Source organism: Rattus norvegicus, chromosome 11 (genome assembly GCF_021556685.1).
Source record: "Rattus norvegicus strain SHRSP/BbbUtx chromosome 11, alternate assembly SHRSP_T2T, whole genome shotgun sequence".
Taxonomy (NCBI): domain Eukaryota; kingdom Metazoa; phylum Chordata; class Mammalia; order Rodentia; family Muridae; genus Rattus; species Rattus norvegicus.
Window position 1 is genome coordinate 68,157,206 of NC_141544.1, and position 12,850 is coordinate 68,170,055.

Below are 12,850 nucleotides of genomic sequence, written 5' to 3' on the forward strand. Positions count from 1 at the left end.
ACGGCCTCCAGACATTGGTGGCTGCCTTTGCTTTGGTAGATTGTATGCTTTCTGGAAGATAGGGCAGCTTAGTCTGTGACCAGATTACTTTTTCTTTCTCTGAGAGCATTAAATGTAGAAATTGAATCAGACTGTTACACAGGTGAGACTGCTGTAGGCAACAGTGTGGGTGGGCTGTACCTGGACTTTGTCAGAGGTTACTTGGTGCTGATAAAAGACGCCAAACATTGTGACGGCTTTTACTGACTTATTTTTCTAAAAATCAACACAAATAGCTTTAGCTTTTATTGTAACATAGAGGATATTGGAAGACAAAGAAATGAAGTTATAAATAAGATGTATTTTATACAGACATCCAGACACCTCTTCAAAAAGATGAATTGATCTAGATGATTTAGAAAATCTATGCCCCCTCTCTCTGTAGAGCTATTACCTACTGTCTTATCAAATTATATTTGTTATGAGTGACACAAAACAATTTCTTAATCATCTGTATAAAAAGTAGGAAGAAAACAGATGCAGAGATCCTCTAGAAAAGCCAAGAAGCTGAGGAAAATACTAATTTTACTTTAAAGTATTAGTTCTCAAGTCTCTATCCCTTGGACCATGAGCAAGAAAATAATTTGTGAAGATTGTGGTGATGATGCTTCTTACCCAGCTTGGGTTGAGTAGGACTCTTGCTTTTGCTGGGACGTGGCCTCAGGGGACCTGCCAAGTTGTACAGTGCTGGAAGAGCATACTTCTGACCTTGGTTTTTCCTAAGCCAGCACTGTCTCCTTTTGGGGTAGAAGCATGGCATTGCTGGATGGGATAGTAGGTGAGACCTGAGCACTAGAAGACAGTAGTGATATCCAACAGTCAACTAGAGCCAAGTACCAGAAGGCAGGGTGCCCAGGAACTCGGGTTCCTTATCTTAAGCATGCTGCTTTACCTTAAGCCAATGACAAGATCCACATTTACAGTAAAATTAAGAAATCAAATATGACAGCTACATCGTATTGAATTTCAAGGGTTCCACATGATTGGCCACAGGTCTATTAAGATGACCTGCCTGGAATTTATTACCAGTATGTATTATGTTGTTAATGTCATCTGGGCATGTGAAAATCACCCTAGTATCATGTTGCAGATGGCTTTGGGGGGAGGTAGCTTATCAGAGATAATTTATAATATGGATAATCTTGACACAGGAGACCAAGAACCAATGAGAGTTTAGCTTCTAATCATTTCATTAACCATTGACTTATTACAGAAGACAGGGTAGGATACAGGGATGAAAATAGACAGTCTTGTTTGAGCTGCTATAAAAACAAACCATAAAAGGGAGCTCACAACAAACAGAAATGTCACCTAGTTCTAGGGGTTGAGTATTCCAAAATCCAGTGCCTGGGGAAAACCCTTCTCCTGATATGGCCATCTCTCTGTAACCTCATAGTTTAGAAAATAACTCTAGTCTTATCAGTGCCTTATAAGGAGCACTAATGCCACTCATGTGAGACCCACTTCCTGGTACCATCACATTACAGATTGAGTTTCAGCAAATGGACTTGGAGGAGGACAAATATTCAGTCAGAGCAGCAGACCAGACATGACCAGTATGTCAACTGGAGTTGAAGATTATAAAAGGCAAACTATGAGGCAAGGCATAATAGACACACAGAGAACAGTGGGAAAAGCGGGTGGAAAGGCTTGACTGTGGCACAGAAAGGCTCTGAGGGAAGGGAACAGCGAGTTTAGTCAGGTCACCATATAGGGAGAGTATTTCAACCACCAGGGCATATGGGACAGCAGAGCAAAGACACGCTGGGAGATAGAGCCACACAGGGCATTCAGTCTTCCTCTTATTGTGCTTGCAGACCATCTCCCTGTAGTCATGGAGCTAGAAGCAAGGGATGTAAGCCTCAAAAACCTAGATGCTACTCAAAAACTTGAGTAGCTGTCTACTAACCATCTGAGACACCTTAGTTACAGATTTAGTCACATGCAGAATATAGCTGACAAAAAAAAGCACAGTTTGTACTTCAAAGCAAATAAGAGATGGTTTATTGTGGAGTCAAATATGAGTGACAATGGCCTGGGAACTTAGATTCAAACATGGTGGAAGCAGGAACTCGAGATTTTTGTTAGTTACGAAAGAACGTTCTAAATCCAAGTATTGCCAGATGCATGCATGGGTGCCACATGTATGTGTTTTTAGATGCTACTTGATGACCATCCTTAGCCCTTGGGTTAGGGGAGGCTTGTGGTCTGCTAAGAATGCATTTTGAAAGTTTTGATAGTTAAGTCAGATAGGGGTGAACACTGACTGGCTTTCATCATGACTAAAAGTAGGGGAAGATAATTTAGCTTTGTTCTGTAACATTTTCATCCTCACTCTTAGGAAGTGAGCAATTGGTGTAGAATCTTTACCACAAGTGCAGTGATCTCCCTGACTTCAACAACTTCAAGGGAGACCGACTTTATAGAATGACGAGTGTGCGATAGATGAATGAACACTTACGAGACTCCTTCCAGCACTCTATCTTCTTCAGGAGACTGACGAAAAAACAGCAGTGCTATTAAACGCTCCAGTGGCCACCTCCACCTGAGGCCTTAAAAATGATGTGGCACTTGAATGTATCAGGCAGAGGGGGCTGGGAAAGATCCTTTGCAGCTGAGGTGATGTTCAAAGTGATGACTCCCTTTACAACTTGTGAGGTAGGATTCAGGCCACATGGATGACCACAGATAAAGGCTTGTCATTGTCAGTTCAGCCCACTGTTACCTGATGCAAAGCACCAGACCGTTCCACTGGGGAAAGACAGAAGACCTCCGGTGCTCAAGCTCTCAAGTCATATATTCAGTTTGCCCCAACTCTTGTAGTCACATGTGGATATTTTCTCCCTGACAAAGCCAGGAGAGATGGGGTGAGGGGAGAGAATATGTAGCTGCTTTTGTCTTCCGTCCTCCTGAAGAACATTTCACTTCATTGGTAGACATTTAGCAAGTCATGATCGGCTCCTTGTTCACGGGAGTCTGCCTGGTATTGGTTGATGTGTTGGCGCTTTACAGGTGTGTGTCTTTTAATGTCTTCCAGACTGAACGCTTGCCTTTGCAGACTCAGTTCAAAGAGAAAGGAGCTGGTGGTCTTCAGCCCCCTGTAAGTAAGGCCCATGCTGTACTCACCCAGCTATCTCTTACAGTCTGTCAGATGTTCATAAACATTCATTTTATCCATTGCTCCCTATTTAAATGGCTGTTCGTGATGTGATAAAGGCTTCAAACATGCTTCCCCTTGCAGGTAATCTAAAGAACACTCCTAAGTAATCTCAAAAGCAGCTGTCCTTTGTGTGAAACCTGTACCCAGGCAGAGGGGGTCATTTTAGAAATACCGGAGATCATAACAGGGAATTCATTCTAGAGTTAAGTGTCAGCTGTGGCTCAAGGTCAATTCAGAAGGAAAGGTCAAGAGAGAGGCTATTTTGGGCAGTGTTTTAAAATCTCCCTTTGATCAGACATATGGTCAAATGCCAGTTCCTTTTGCTGTGTCCATTCCCTAATCCCCCAGTGCTGAATCTTGGTGTTTATTTTTGTTTTGTTTGACTTAACTCTTCAACTATCTCATATATTCCATCCAAGCCAGAGCCCTTTTTGAGAGGCTCCTGACATCCACAACCATGTCTTCCCCCAGCTGACCTTGGTGAGAACGAATTTCAGACCTCAAATCCTAAAATTCCTCCCAGTTTGTGGTTTACAGTTTGTAGTTCCAAGGCACCACTCCTCTTCCTCAGGTGGACTGCACCATGGTGACTTTCATGGCTGAAGTTTGCCTTGCCGTCCAGTTCCTTGTGGGGTAGGGAATCGGGTTGTGGACTTGAGCAAATTGGACTGTTGCTTGCTTTTGCCAATGTGTTAGAAGGATGTAACCAGTGTGTGTGCTAATGCAAGCAATGTTTGAATTTCTAGAATGGACCAATTAGGAGACTTGACTATGAGGATGAGAACACAGTGCAAGAAGATGGGACTCAGCAGATGTGCCCCCTTTATAACCAGATGTGCCACCAAGACCGAAGCCCTCACCAACATCGCCCACGCAACCCCGAGAGACTCTACATCAACCCAAGAGAACATTATGTGTGATTTTCCTCATTATAAAGGGTGTTCTAACCAATGCCTATTAGACCTGAGAGAGAAACTGAGGCATCTAAACGATTTTAGTCTTAAGGGTGTTGGAATGCTCAATGGATGAATCAGAGCTAAGGGGAGATTGCTTGACTTCATTAAGGGCTCCTTACCCACCAGCTGTGTGTGTGAGCTCACCTGTAGCTTCCCTTCGCTGTAACTCTGCAGCTTAGCTACTAACACTTGGCCTACCTTAGTGTGTTCCTTTGAAGGGGAGGCCCCAGCTGCTGGCAGCCACTCTGCTTGGGTCTCGGGCAGCACGCGTCTGAAATTTAAACAGGTGGACAGATGGGCTCCCAATCCAGTTTACTAATTATTAAGCCGGGATTTAGATTTCCCTAGCATCTCAGTACCATAACAATACCTGCGAACGAGGGTGAGGGGGAAGCAGCAGACTGCTGTATCTAGCCAATAACAAAGACAAGGGGAAGTGGCAAGGCTTGTGTGCTTGTGAACCAGTGTTAGTGCTGTGTGTCCTTCCTGGCCACTAGGCTTCAAGGGCTCCACGGGGCCAGCTGCCCTCTGTCCCCTAGTGACCAGCATGTCTAGTCTTGTCAACTTTGTCCCTGTTGCTGCAGCCTTGTGTTCCACTGGCCAGATTTCCCACCTCTTGAGTCCTAAAAACCCCTGCCAAGATGGGATGCCCTCCTTTTAGCCTTGTCCCTCTTTGCTTACACAGGACAAAGTCAGTGCTCACTTCTTAAAGCTTTCAAGGCCCTCTCACCACACAGGTTTTAGCTAGCTATTCTTCTGCATCCTTTCCTCCTCCACGTCTTATCTACCTCAAGAGAGAGAGAGAGAAAGATTGAAGAAAACCTATTGAAAATTACCACAAAATAACCCCCACGCTTAAATCTTACAAGCCTGGCGGAAAATTTGAAAACTAATTTTTTTAAAGCTACTTCAATATGACTAAATCTGCATGTCCTCTCTTCTCCTCCCCGTAATCACTTGGTCAGAAAGCCCGAAGAGATGCTACACAGTGGATAGCAGTAGTACTCTCTGCCAGGGTAGGCAGCCGCGGTGCTGCACTGTGATGCCCTGATGCCTGCTCCTCCTGCCTGCCTGGAGTTCTAGAACTTAACTTCCCTCTGCCAGCTGTCCATCACCGACAGTGGAGGTCACAGAGGGAAACGTAAAGGCAAAACAATCCTTGATACATCTTAAGAATAGTGTCGCTTTATTGTGTATCCTGGAAAGGGCAGAGAGTGCTCCAGTATTAAGCAATAAAACACTGTGTACTTGTTACACATTTTTTTTTAAAAAAAGAAAACAGTATAAACAGGAAAATAATTAGTATACATTTCTAGCCTGAGCCTCAAGAGGAAACGAGACCATTACCAGATTTACAGTGATACGCCAAAGGCGCCTATTCACACTGTGCTGGCCTGGGTTCTCCTTTGCTTTCTCTTTTCGTCAGGCTTTGTGGGCTAAGTCATAGAGGTGGCTCCATTCCCCGGGTGATGGGCAGCTCTAGGAGCAAACTTGCTCCAATTGCCTCTCATATCTTCAGCAGGGTTAGCGTTTTCAGAAGATGCAGCCCAAAGCACCTAGAGTTGGTCCTCTGGCCCCTCACTGCAGTACTTGATTTACTTTACTGCCTTTATAGCAAAGTTGATGGCCAGCTTCATTGCTCAGAATGCCATTGCGAAGCCAATGTAACAAATGTATAGGATTCCCTGTGAATGTTTCCCAGTAGTTGGGGTTGTACTGAGAGCTTTCTTTGACCCGGGAGCATTTCGTAATACTTGATGGTAGGGCCCAGAGTGCAGCACCCCCTCCTTCAGAAGGCTTTAAAAATACCTTAATACTGAAGACAGTTTCTAGAATCCTGCTGGGAAGTGGATTGTAGAATCCACACCACAAAAGCACATTGTGGAGGTAGGGAGAGGGGCGGGATGTCTTAGTTTGTGCCAGAGAAAAGGATTTGGAAGTCTTTTGTCCTGTCCTTAGCATCGTCCCAGGAGGAACCCACTGTCTACCTTTCTTAGTATTGTTATGAAAAAGTTATTTTAGGGTGTGGGATCTGTCTGCTGCCAGCAAGTTCACTAATGTCTGCAACTCCTGGCTATGAAAGTCCTTGGGCAAACTGCTATATTTTTTGATAGTTGTTGGCCCCAAACATGGGTCACATAGACTTCAGAATAGCTTACTCCAGCACCTCCTGTCTGTTCTCTATTTAAAAAGAAAAAGTCAGCTAAATACAGATCATCTTTAAAAGGGTTTGATTAACCAGTCCCCTCAACCAAAGAATGCCATCCAAAATTAGTCTGCTGACCTCTGAATTTGGAGCACTTGATGGTGCCATTTAAATTTGGAAGTTAGACTGTAAAGGTCAGTAAGTGAGTTTGAGGGACATATCCGCAGCTGGTCATGCTCTCCCCATTACTGTTTCATTAAAGTTCATGGAGACAGAAGTAAACCCCCAGAGCAGATTTCCCATGCGCTGCTCCCATTCTGCATTCCAAGGAGGCAGGGGTGCATGCTAAGCCTCACCACAGCCCCCATTGCCTATTTCACCTGCCAGCATTGTGGCGACAGTACTAGACCACCAGATTCATGGCATCACAATCCACTGAAGTATCATTACTGGCTAGGATCAGCCTGGCTTAATGGAATGTGCATATAAACTCGTCATGTGCTATGTCTTCCATGACAGTTCCCTCCATGCCAGACGTTTTGCATGGTCTAAATGTGAAGATATTGTCATGCTTTGGAGTATATGACATTCTTACCTGTCTTACACACACACACACACACACACACACACACACACACACACACGAGAAAGAGACTAAAGAAATACCCATTAAGTGACCTGGTTCTTGCCATTGCTATTATTTTCTATGTCCTGGTCACTGCTAAACAGAACCAAGTCCTTCACCCCAAGTTGTCTTTCATAGAAGTCTAAGTCTCCAGAATTGTGTGTGTTGTCGCTTGTCTTTTCTTATTCTCACTCTCCTCCTGGTGCTGTTCTTGCTGTACAGTAGAGCCTGCCTTGAAATTAGAGGATCTGCCATTCTCAGAATCAACAGATCTATACCCAGCATTAACCCCGAGTGTGAAATCTTAGGAGACTAACCTGAAATGTCTCAGGTATCCGCTGTCCCGGCCCATGAACCTGAGGCTTTCCCTGTCAGCTGTGCAGAACTGTGACAAGAGCTAAACTAGGGGATGGTGAGTGAGAAACTTCTCCACAACCTGACAAGTACCCATGACTCTGCTGTTTGACTTTCAGCTTCCCATACCTTTGCCAGTCTTTAGAGTACTAGAATGTTCCAGGAGAGCCTTCAACAGTGGGCAAATTCAATCTGATCAAGTCTGAATATAGCCAATTGCAAAGTGCAGACATTCCATTATTACAATAAACGTTTATTCCATAAAGTATTTCACATCTGGGCCATGGAGGTGGATCCTCTGATAAAGGCACTTGCCATGCAAGCCTGGGGTCCTGAGTCCAATCCCTGGTGATAACATAGAAGTAAAAGAGTGACAAGGGCCACAACATGACTGGCCCACTTACCCCCACTTGAGCTCATACACCTCATGCATATGCAATAATAATAATAAATATTGTTAGAAGGTTCATCTCTGGCAGGCTTTAGGTAGGATTGCAGAGACATATATTAGAATTCATGGTTGTTCCTGTTATAAATTTCACTGTTAATAAGTACCTTTACTGAGTGCAGGATAGGTTCTAGGGCCAGCATCCTACATGAATCATCTCACTAGATAGGCTCGCATCCCTGTTCTGTCCTCTTTCAAGAGCTCCCATGGGAACAGACAGGTTCCTACTCCCATACCATCCAGTTGTAGTCATGCAGATCGTCAGTCAACTGTTATCTCCAAACCTGCTTTGTTTGAAGGGGTGGGGGCATAGTCTTGGTTTTCTTTTTAGGGCAGCGTGATAGCCTGCACATAAAACTGTAAGAAATGTTAAAGCAGAAAGCAAGTGCACATACTCACCTTCGCCCTGTAAATATTCAGACACTCTTCCATCCATTAGGTTATGAGACAAAGGCCAGCCAAGCAAATCAGATAAAGAAGCCTACACCAATGGGTTTGCTTTTACAGGGCACTGACTTCTAACATTCTCTCCTAATCTTAATTCGGCACTCTTCTTGCTGTTTGCCTCTGTACAATAAAGATTCACCTCCCAGGGTGGCAACACTCATCCTGCAGACAGCTAGAAAGAAGCCAGAGAAGGGTAGAAAGGGTGAAACCTCGAAATGCTAATGTCACACCTCCTGCTCCCTGGCTTTGTGTGTCTCTGTTCTGGTGCCTGAATGACAAGTCTTCATCCTTAGGTCATTCAGAGACTAAAAGAATCCAGGACTTTTATCCATATTAAACCAAAAGCTAATGTTAGCAAACCCAGTTAACGGTAAAATGTTACTATAGTAATCTTTTCACAGCAGATGACATGTATGGATTTCTTCCACTTAGGAATAGACTCTGGTCTTCATTAGAGTGAAGGCTGGTCTGGAAGTCTTTGGTAGATGTGTAAGGGCTACCTGCCTCCAGCCCAACCTCACCAGGTGACACCTTATACCGGAATTGGTCTTTAGCCCGAGGACTACATCACGTGTGCTAATAAGCCAGGAAGCCACCAGTCTCCTATACCAGACTCTGCCCTTCCTTCCGGGCAAACCAACAACATCCCATGCCTATCTGCAAGAGCTATCAGAAATAAGTCCAGCAGTTCTTCCTGATTCAGTGAGCTGGACTGCTATTCTCTTTGGTATAAATCATGTATCTCAGTCTGTTGGGCTTCCTCACGGGAGGACTGACCCTATGTAATTTGAGTCACCAAACCATTAACACCACCAAGTTGACCACAGAATCTAGTCACTCACTGGATCAACAAAGGCTAGGGTGGAGCTTCAAGTGAAGTATGCGGTACCAGCGTCTGGAGCGAGGAGAGATTTGCTGAAGGCCCCTGGAAGATGCGCATTCCCAATATGGATGCATCAGATAATAACCAGCCATCCCTAGAGGCATACTAAAACTGATCAGCATGTTTGAAAATAATTTTAAAGATTAAGCCCAGTGCAACAGAATTCGGTAAAGATTTCTCAGGTTGTCCTGACCACAGGATGGGGGTGGGGCTGTTCACTGCTCTGAAGTCAGGAACCTGTTGAAGAGTTACTGACATTTATCTTTAGTAACGAGTGTTATCTTGGGTTGCACTGTCAGTGCTATGCAGATTTATGGGAAAGACGAAAATATCTGTGAATTGACCAACTGACAGGCATTTGCCCTCTTGGGCTACAATTCCACAGTGGATTTATCACACTTGTCACCAGGAAACACTACATAGGGGGCAGGTCACTTAGATAATGAAGAGAGCTGCACTTGGTGTTTCAAGTTCTAATGACTATCACAGTCTTCAGTAAACGAAGGGGCCTTTTGGAACTAGGTCAGTCTCCTGCCAGTCTAAGGTGGGAGGCTACACAGTTGCCCCTTCATGGGTTTACCCAAAACATTTCTAGGATCAGATCTCATGGGACCACACAATGGCTGCTTTTGTGACCTACACTGGATTGAGTGTATCTCCTGGAATTTGGCTGTAGAAGGTAATTAGAGGAGACCCCAAGGGACATCCTCCCTGGGAATCCGTAACATCAGATTTGCTACAGTGACTTAGGACTGAGCCCTGTCCCCAACCCAGATGTGTCTGACAGCCGTGAAGAGATGGATTCTTTGTCTTCCTCAGAGGTTAATTTCCCTCAATGACACGCAGTAGATCTATGAAGCCCCGAGTTAACACACAGTTTTTCAAGTGAATGGACACCATTGCTTTGGTTTTCAGCACTATTTTTAAGAACAATCAGGATATTAAATCCAGTCGAGTGTATTTATCAAGCTAAAGTAAATTCCTCTCTGAAATCTTATGACCCACCCCAGTGTTCGTTATGTTTTGAGTAGAGGCAGCAGAAGTTTATTCTGCATGTATTAGTTTACTGCAGGGTACCCCATGGCTCAGTCACACCTCTGTACTCTCACATGCTCTCACTAGACATAAGTGCAAAGAGTCTCTTCGATGGAGTACATCCCACCCAGAGTGTCCAGCGTCTTGGTTTCACGGTATACTTGAAATCCCAAATCCTCTGTAAAAAGTGTATGCTAAGTAGCAGGTATTGCTACCAGATCCCCAAATTATTCCATTTGTCTATAAAAGTTCCTATTGCTCCTCTCCCTTCCGCTTCTAGCTCTAAGCCAGCGCTACAATATACCATCCATCTCCAGCCTGTTTGCTCCCCCTCCATGTGGTCCTCACCCCTCAACCTGTCTACTTGGCAGCTTTGTCCCTTCAAGTCACTGCTCTCTGTCTCACAGGCTGCACCAGTGGTAGTGGGGAATAAGATGTGTAAGGGCTAGCTTCAAGCGAGAGCCTTCTTTCAAAGTGGTTTTTACTAAAGCCCCTGGGCTTAGAAATGAGAAACTCTCTGTCTATTATATTTTTCTATTCTTGTTTTGCTATTTTTACTTCTGGAAAGTGATCTCTGTCTGAAAAGAGGCTTTCTCCTGGTTTTAACTCTCTCCCTATTAACCCTCTCACACTGAAAGTTCCACCTTGTGTTCTCAACTTCCAACTCTGACCCAAAATTAAATCTCACAGTGGAAATCCCAACTCTTGTACTTCTACTTCAAAATAGTAATTCCTTCTGCAGAGGAAACTCTAGCTGTTGCCCTGGAAAACCAGTGAGGCCCCACACTGGCTCTGTCCAGATCTCATAGCAAGCCTTGCTTCTTGGAGTCTAAGCTGAGGCTAATGCAGTTGCTTCTCAGTACCTGGGTGTTGAATCCCAGATAATGAATGGCAGAAGTGTTTTGCACACCGCCTGTGCTTCACTAATGGACAATGGGTAATCTAGACAGCCTTCAAGTAGGAGTAAGTCTAGCTCGATTGGGAATCCCTTTATCCCCACTGTTTGCAAAGGAAGCATGCCTTGCTGTCTTTTTATAGTAGAGATCCATTGCTTGTTTTTGAAATTCTTTGCATTTTGTTTGTTGTATAGAAAGAGTTCAATACCGTGTATTTCTACTTGTGAGAAAAGACTGAAGTTATAAATTTAAGCATTAGAACAGAAACAGTAGTGTAGTTGGGTGAATAAAATTCAATCAAAGACGTTGCGAAACACAAAAATAAACACAAAGATCAGCTTAGACTTTGATATTATATTTTGAATACTAGATGTCAATCTGGGGGTTTTAGACAGTCTTTAAATTTCCAGAAATTGTCTTTTATTTTTGCATTTTGGACTATATGGCTCTAGATATTTTGAATAAAGTTTTTTTATCATCTAATTTTTTTATTTCTGTTCTCAATAACTCAATTATTAAGGTACATATGAAATCACTAACCCTAACTACCTGACCATGGAATTCACAAACTATAAACAATCTGAAATTCTTCTGTGCTCGGGGCCTCCCTAAAGACACACAAGAGTGGTGTGTGCTTCAAACAGTACAAAAAGTGGAAGGCATTGCTGTAGCTACTTATAAAAACCACATGGCACAGGGTTATTGTTCATTTGTATATGTGTGGTGTGGTTATATGCATGTGAGTGCAGGTGCCCTGGGGATAAAGTCATCAGACTGCCCTGGAGCTCTAGGCATCCTGATTCAAACTCGGGTTCTCTGCGATAGAATATGCTCCTAACCACTGGGCCATCCTTCCTGGGCCCGGTAATACTTTTAAAACGCTGTTTCCAAATTGTTCATCATTCACTTATTCCTTTAATCACTTAAAATACTTTCCTCTCAGGAAATTATGTCAGTGCTATTGTAAGTGGCCACTAAGTGTTGCTATACATCAAAAGCAAATGAAAACATGGGCAGCTATGGAAGATTCCAGAATTTTTCCTGTCAGTGCCTCTGAAGTCTCAAAATCTAGGAGCCATATTTTAAGAACATTTTATTATTGAGATAAACTCATACTCATAAACTCAAAACCATAACTTGTAAAAAGTATTAAATTTCATAGCTTTTAGTATATTTACAGGTTTTGAAGTCATTACCATAATATTTCAATTTTGTTCATTACCCCCAAAATAAACCTATGCACATTTCCTTCTACGAAGTCCCTGACTTGGTCCTGGAGAAGCCACATTCTTCTGTCTGTCAGTTGTTTGTTCTGGGCATGGTATATATTTGGCAGTACGCCATAGGTATTTGGTCCTGGGAGATTCAGTCTCTCATTTGCCCCATGCTTCCCAAGTTAACCTTATTGCTTCATGCACTTCCCTCACAACGTCAGTTCACCATAACAGGTTGTGCCCATTAGCACTGAACACTTGGGACATTTGCCTTTGGGAAGTAATTATGAATTATTAATGAAACTGCTATGAACACTGGTGGTTTGAGTAGGTATGTCCCCAAAGACTCGTGTGGCACTGTTAGGAGGTATGACCTTGTTGGAATAGCTGTGGCCTTGTGGGAGGAAGTATGTGGAGGTGGGCTTTGAGGTCTCAGATATACTCAAGCCATGCCCAGTGAGAGAGTCACACTTTGCTGTCTATAAATCAAGATGTAGAACTCTCAGCTCTTCTAGCACCATGTCTGCCTGCACACTGGCATGCTTCCTGCAGTGATAGGCGCTGGGGTCCAGGAATTACCTCACGACCACAGGAACACCAGTCTTAGTCAGACAGGGATAGTGTCCTGAGCATGTGCCCCAGGACTG

At 43.7% G+C, this 12,850-nt stretch overlaps 1 protein-coding gene across 8 annotated transcripts in view; it reads left to right on the plus strand.

The window, feature by feature from the left end:
- Window positions 1-12,243, plus strand: part of Nectin3 (nectin cell adhesion molecule 3) — a 107,663-nt gene extending 95,420 nt beyond the window's left edge. For 4 of the 8 annotated variants that reach the window (XR_015632684.1, XR_015632697.1, XM_087575857.1 and 1 more), the window contains 2 exons: window positions 3,077-3,139; window positions 3,946-11,472. Coding sequence is in view for 3 of the 8 variants with exons in the window: in XM_087575857.1 (XP_087431983.1) it covers window positions 3,077-3,139; window positions 3,946-4,119 (237 nt within the window). In the remaining 5 variants the exon portion in view is untranslated. Of the gene's footprint in view, window positions 1-3,076; window positions 3,140-3,945 lie in introns of all 8 variants that reach the window. The other 4 variants (XR_015632680.1, XR_015632693.1, XR_015632688.1 and 1 more) reach the window with 2 other exon arrangements.
- The last annotated feature ends 607 nt before the right edge of the window (window positions 12,244-12,850 follow it).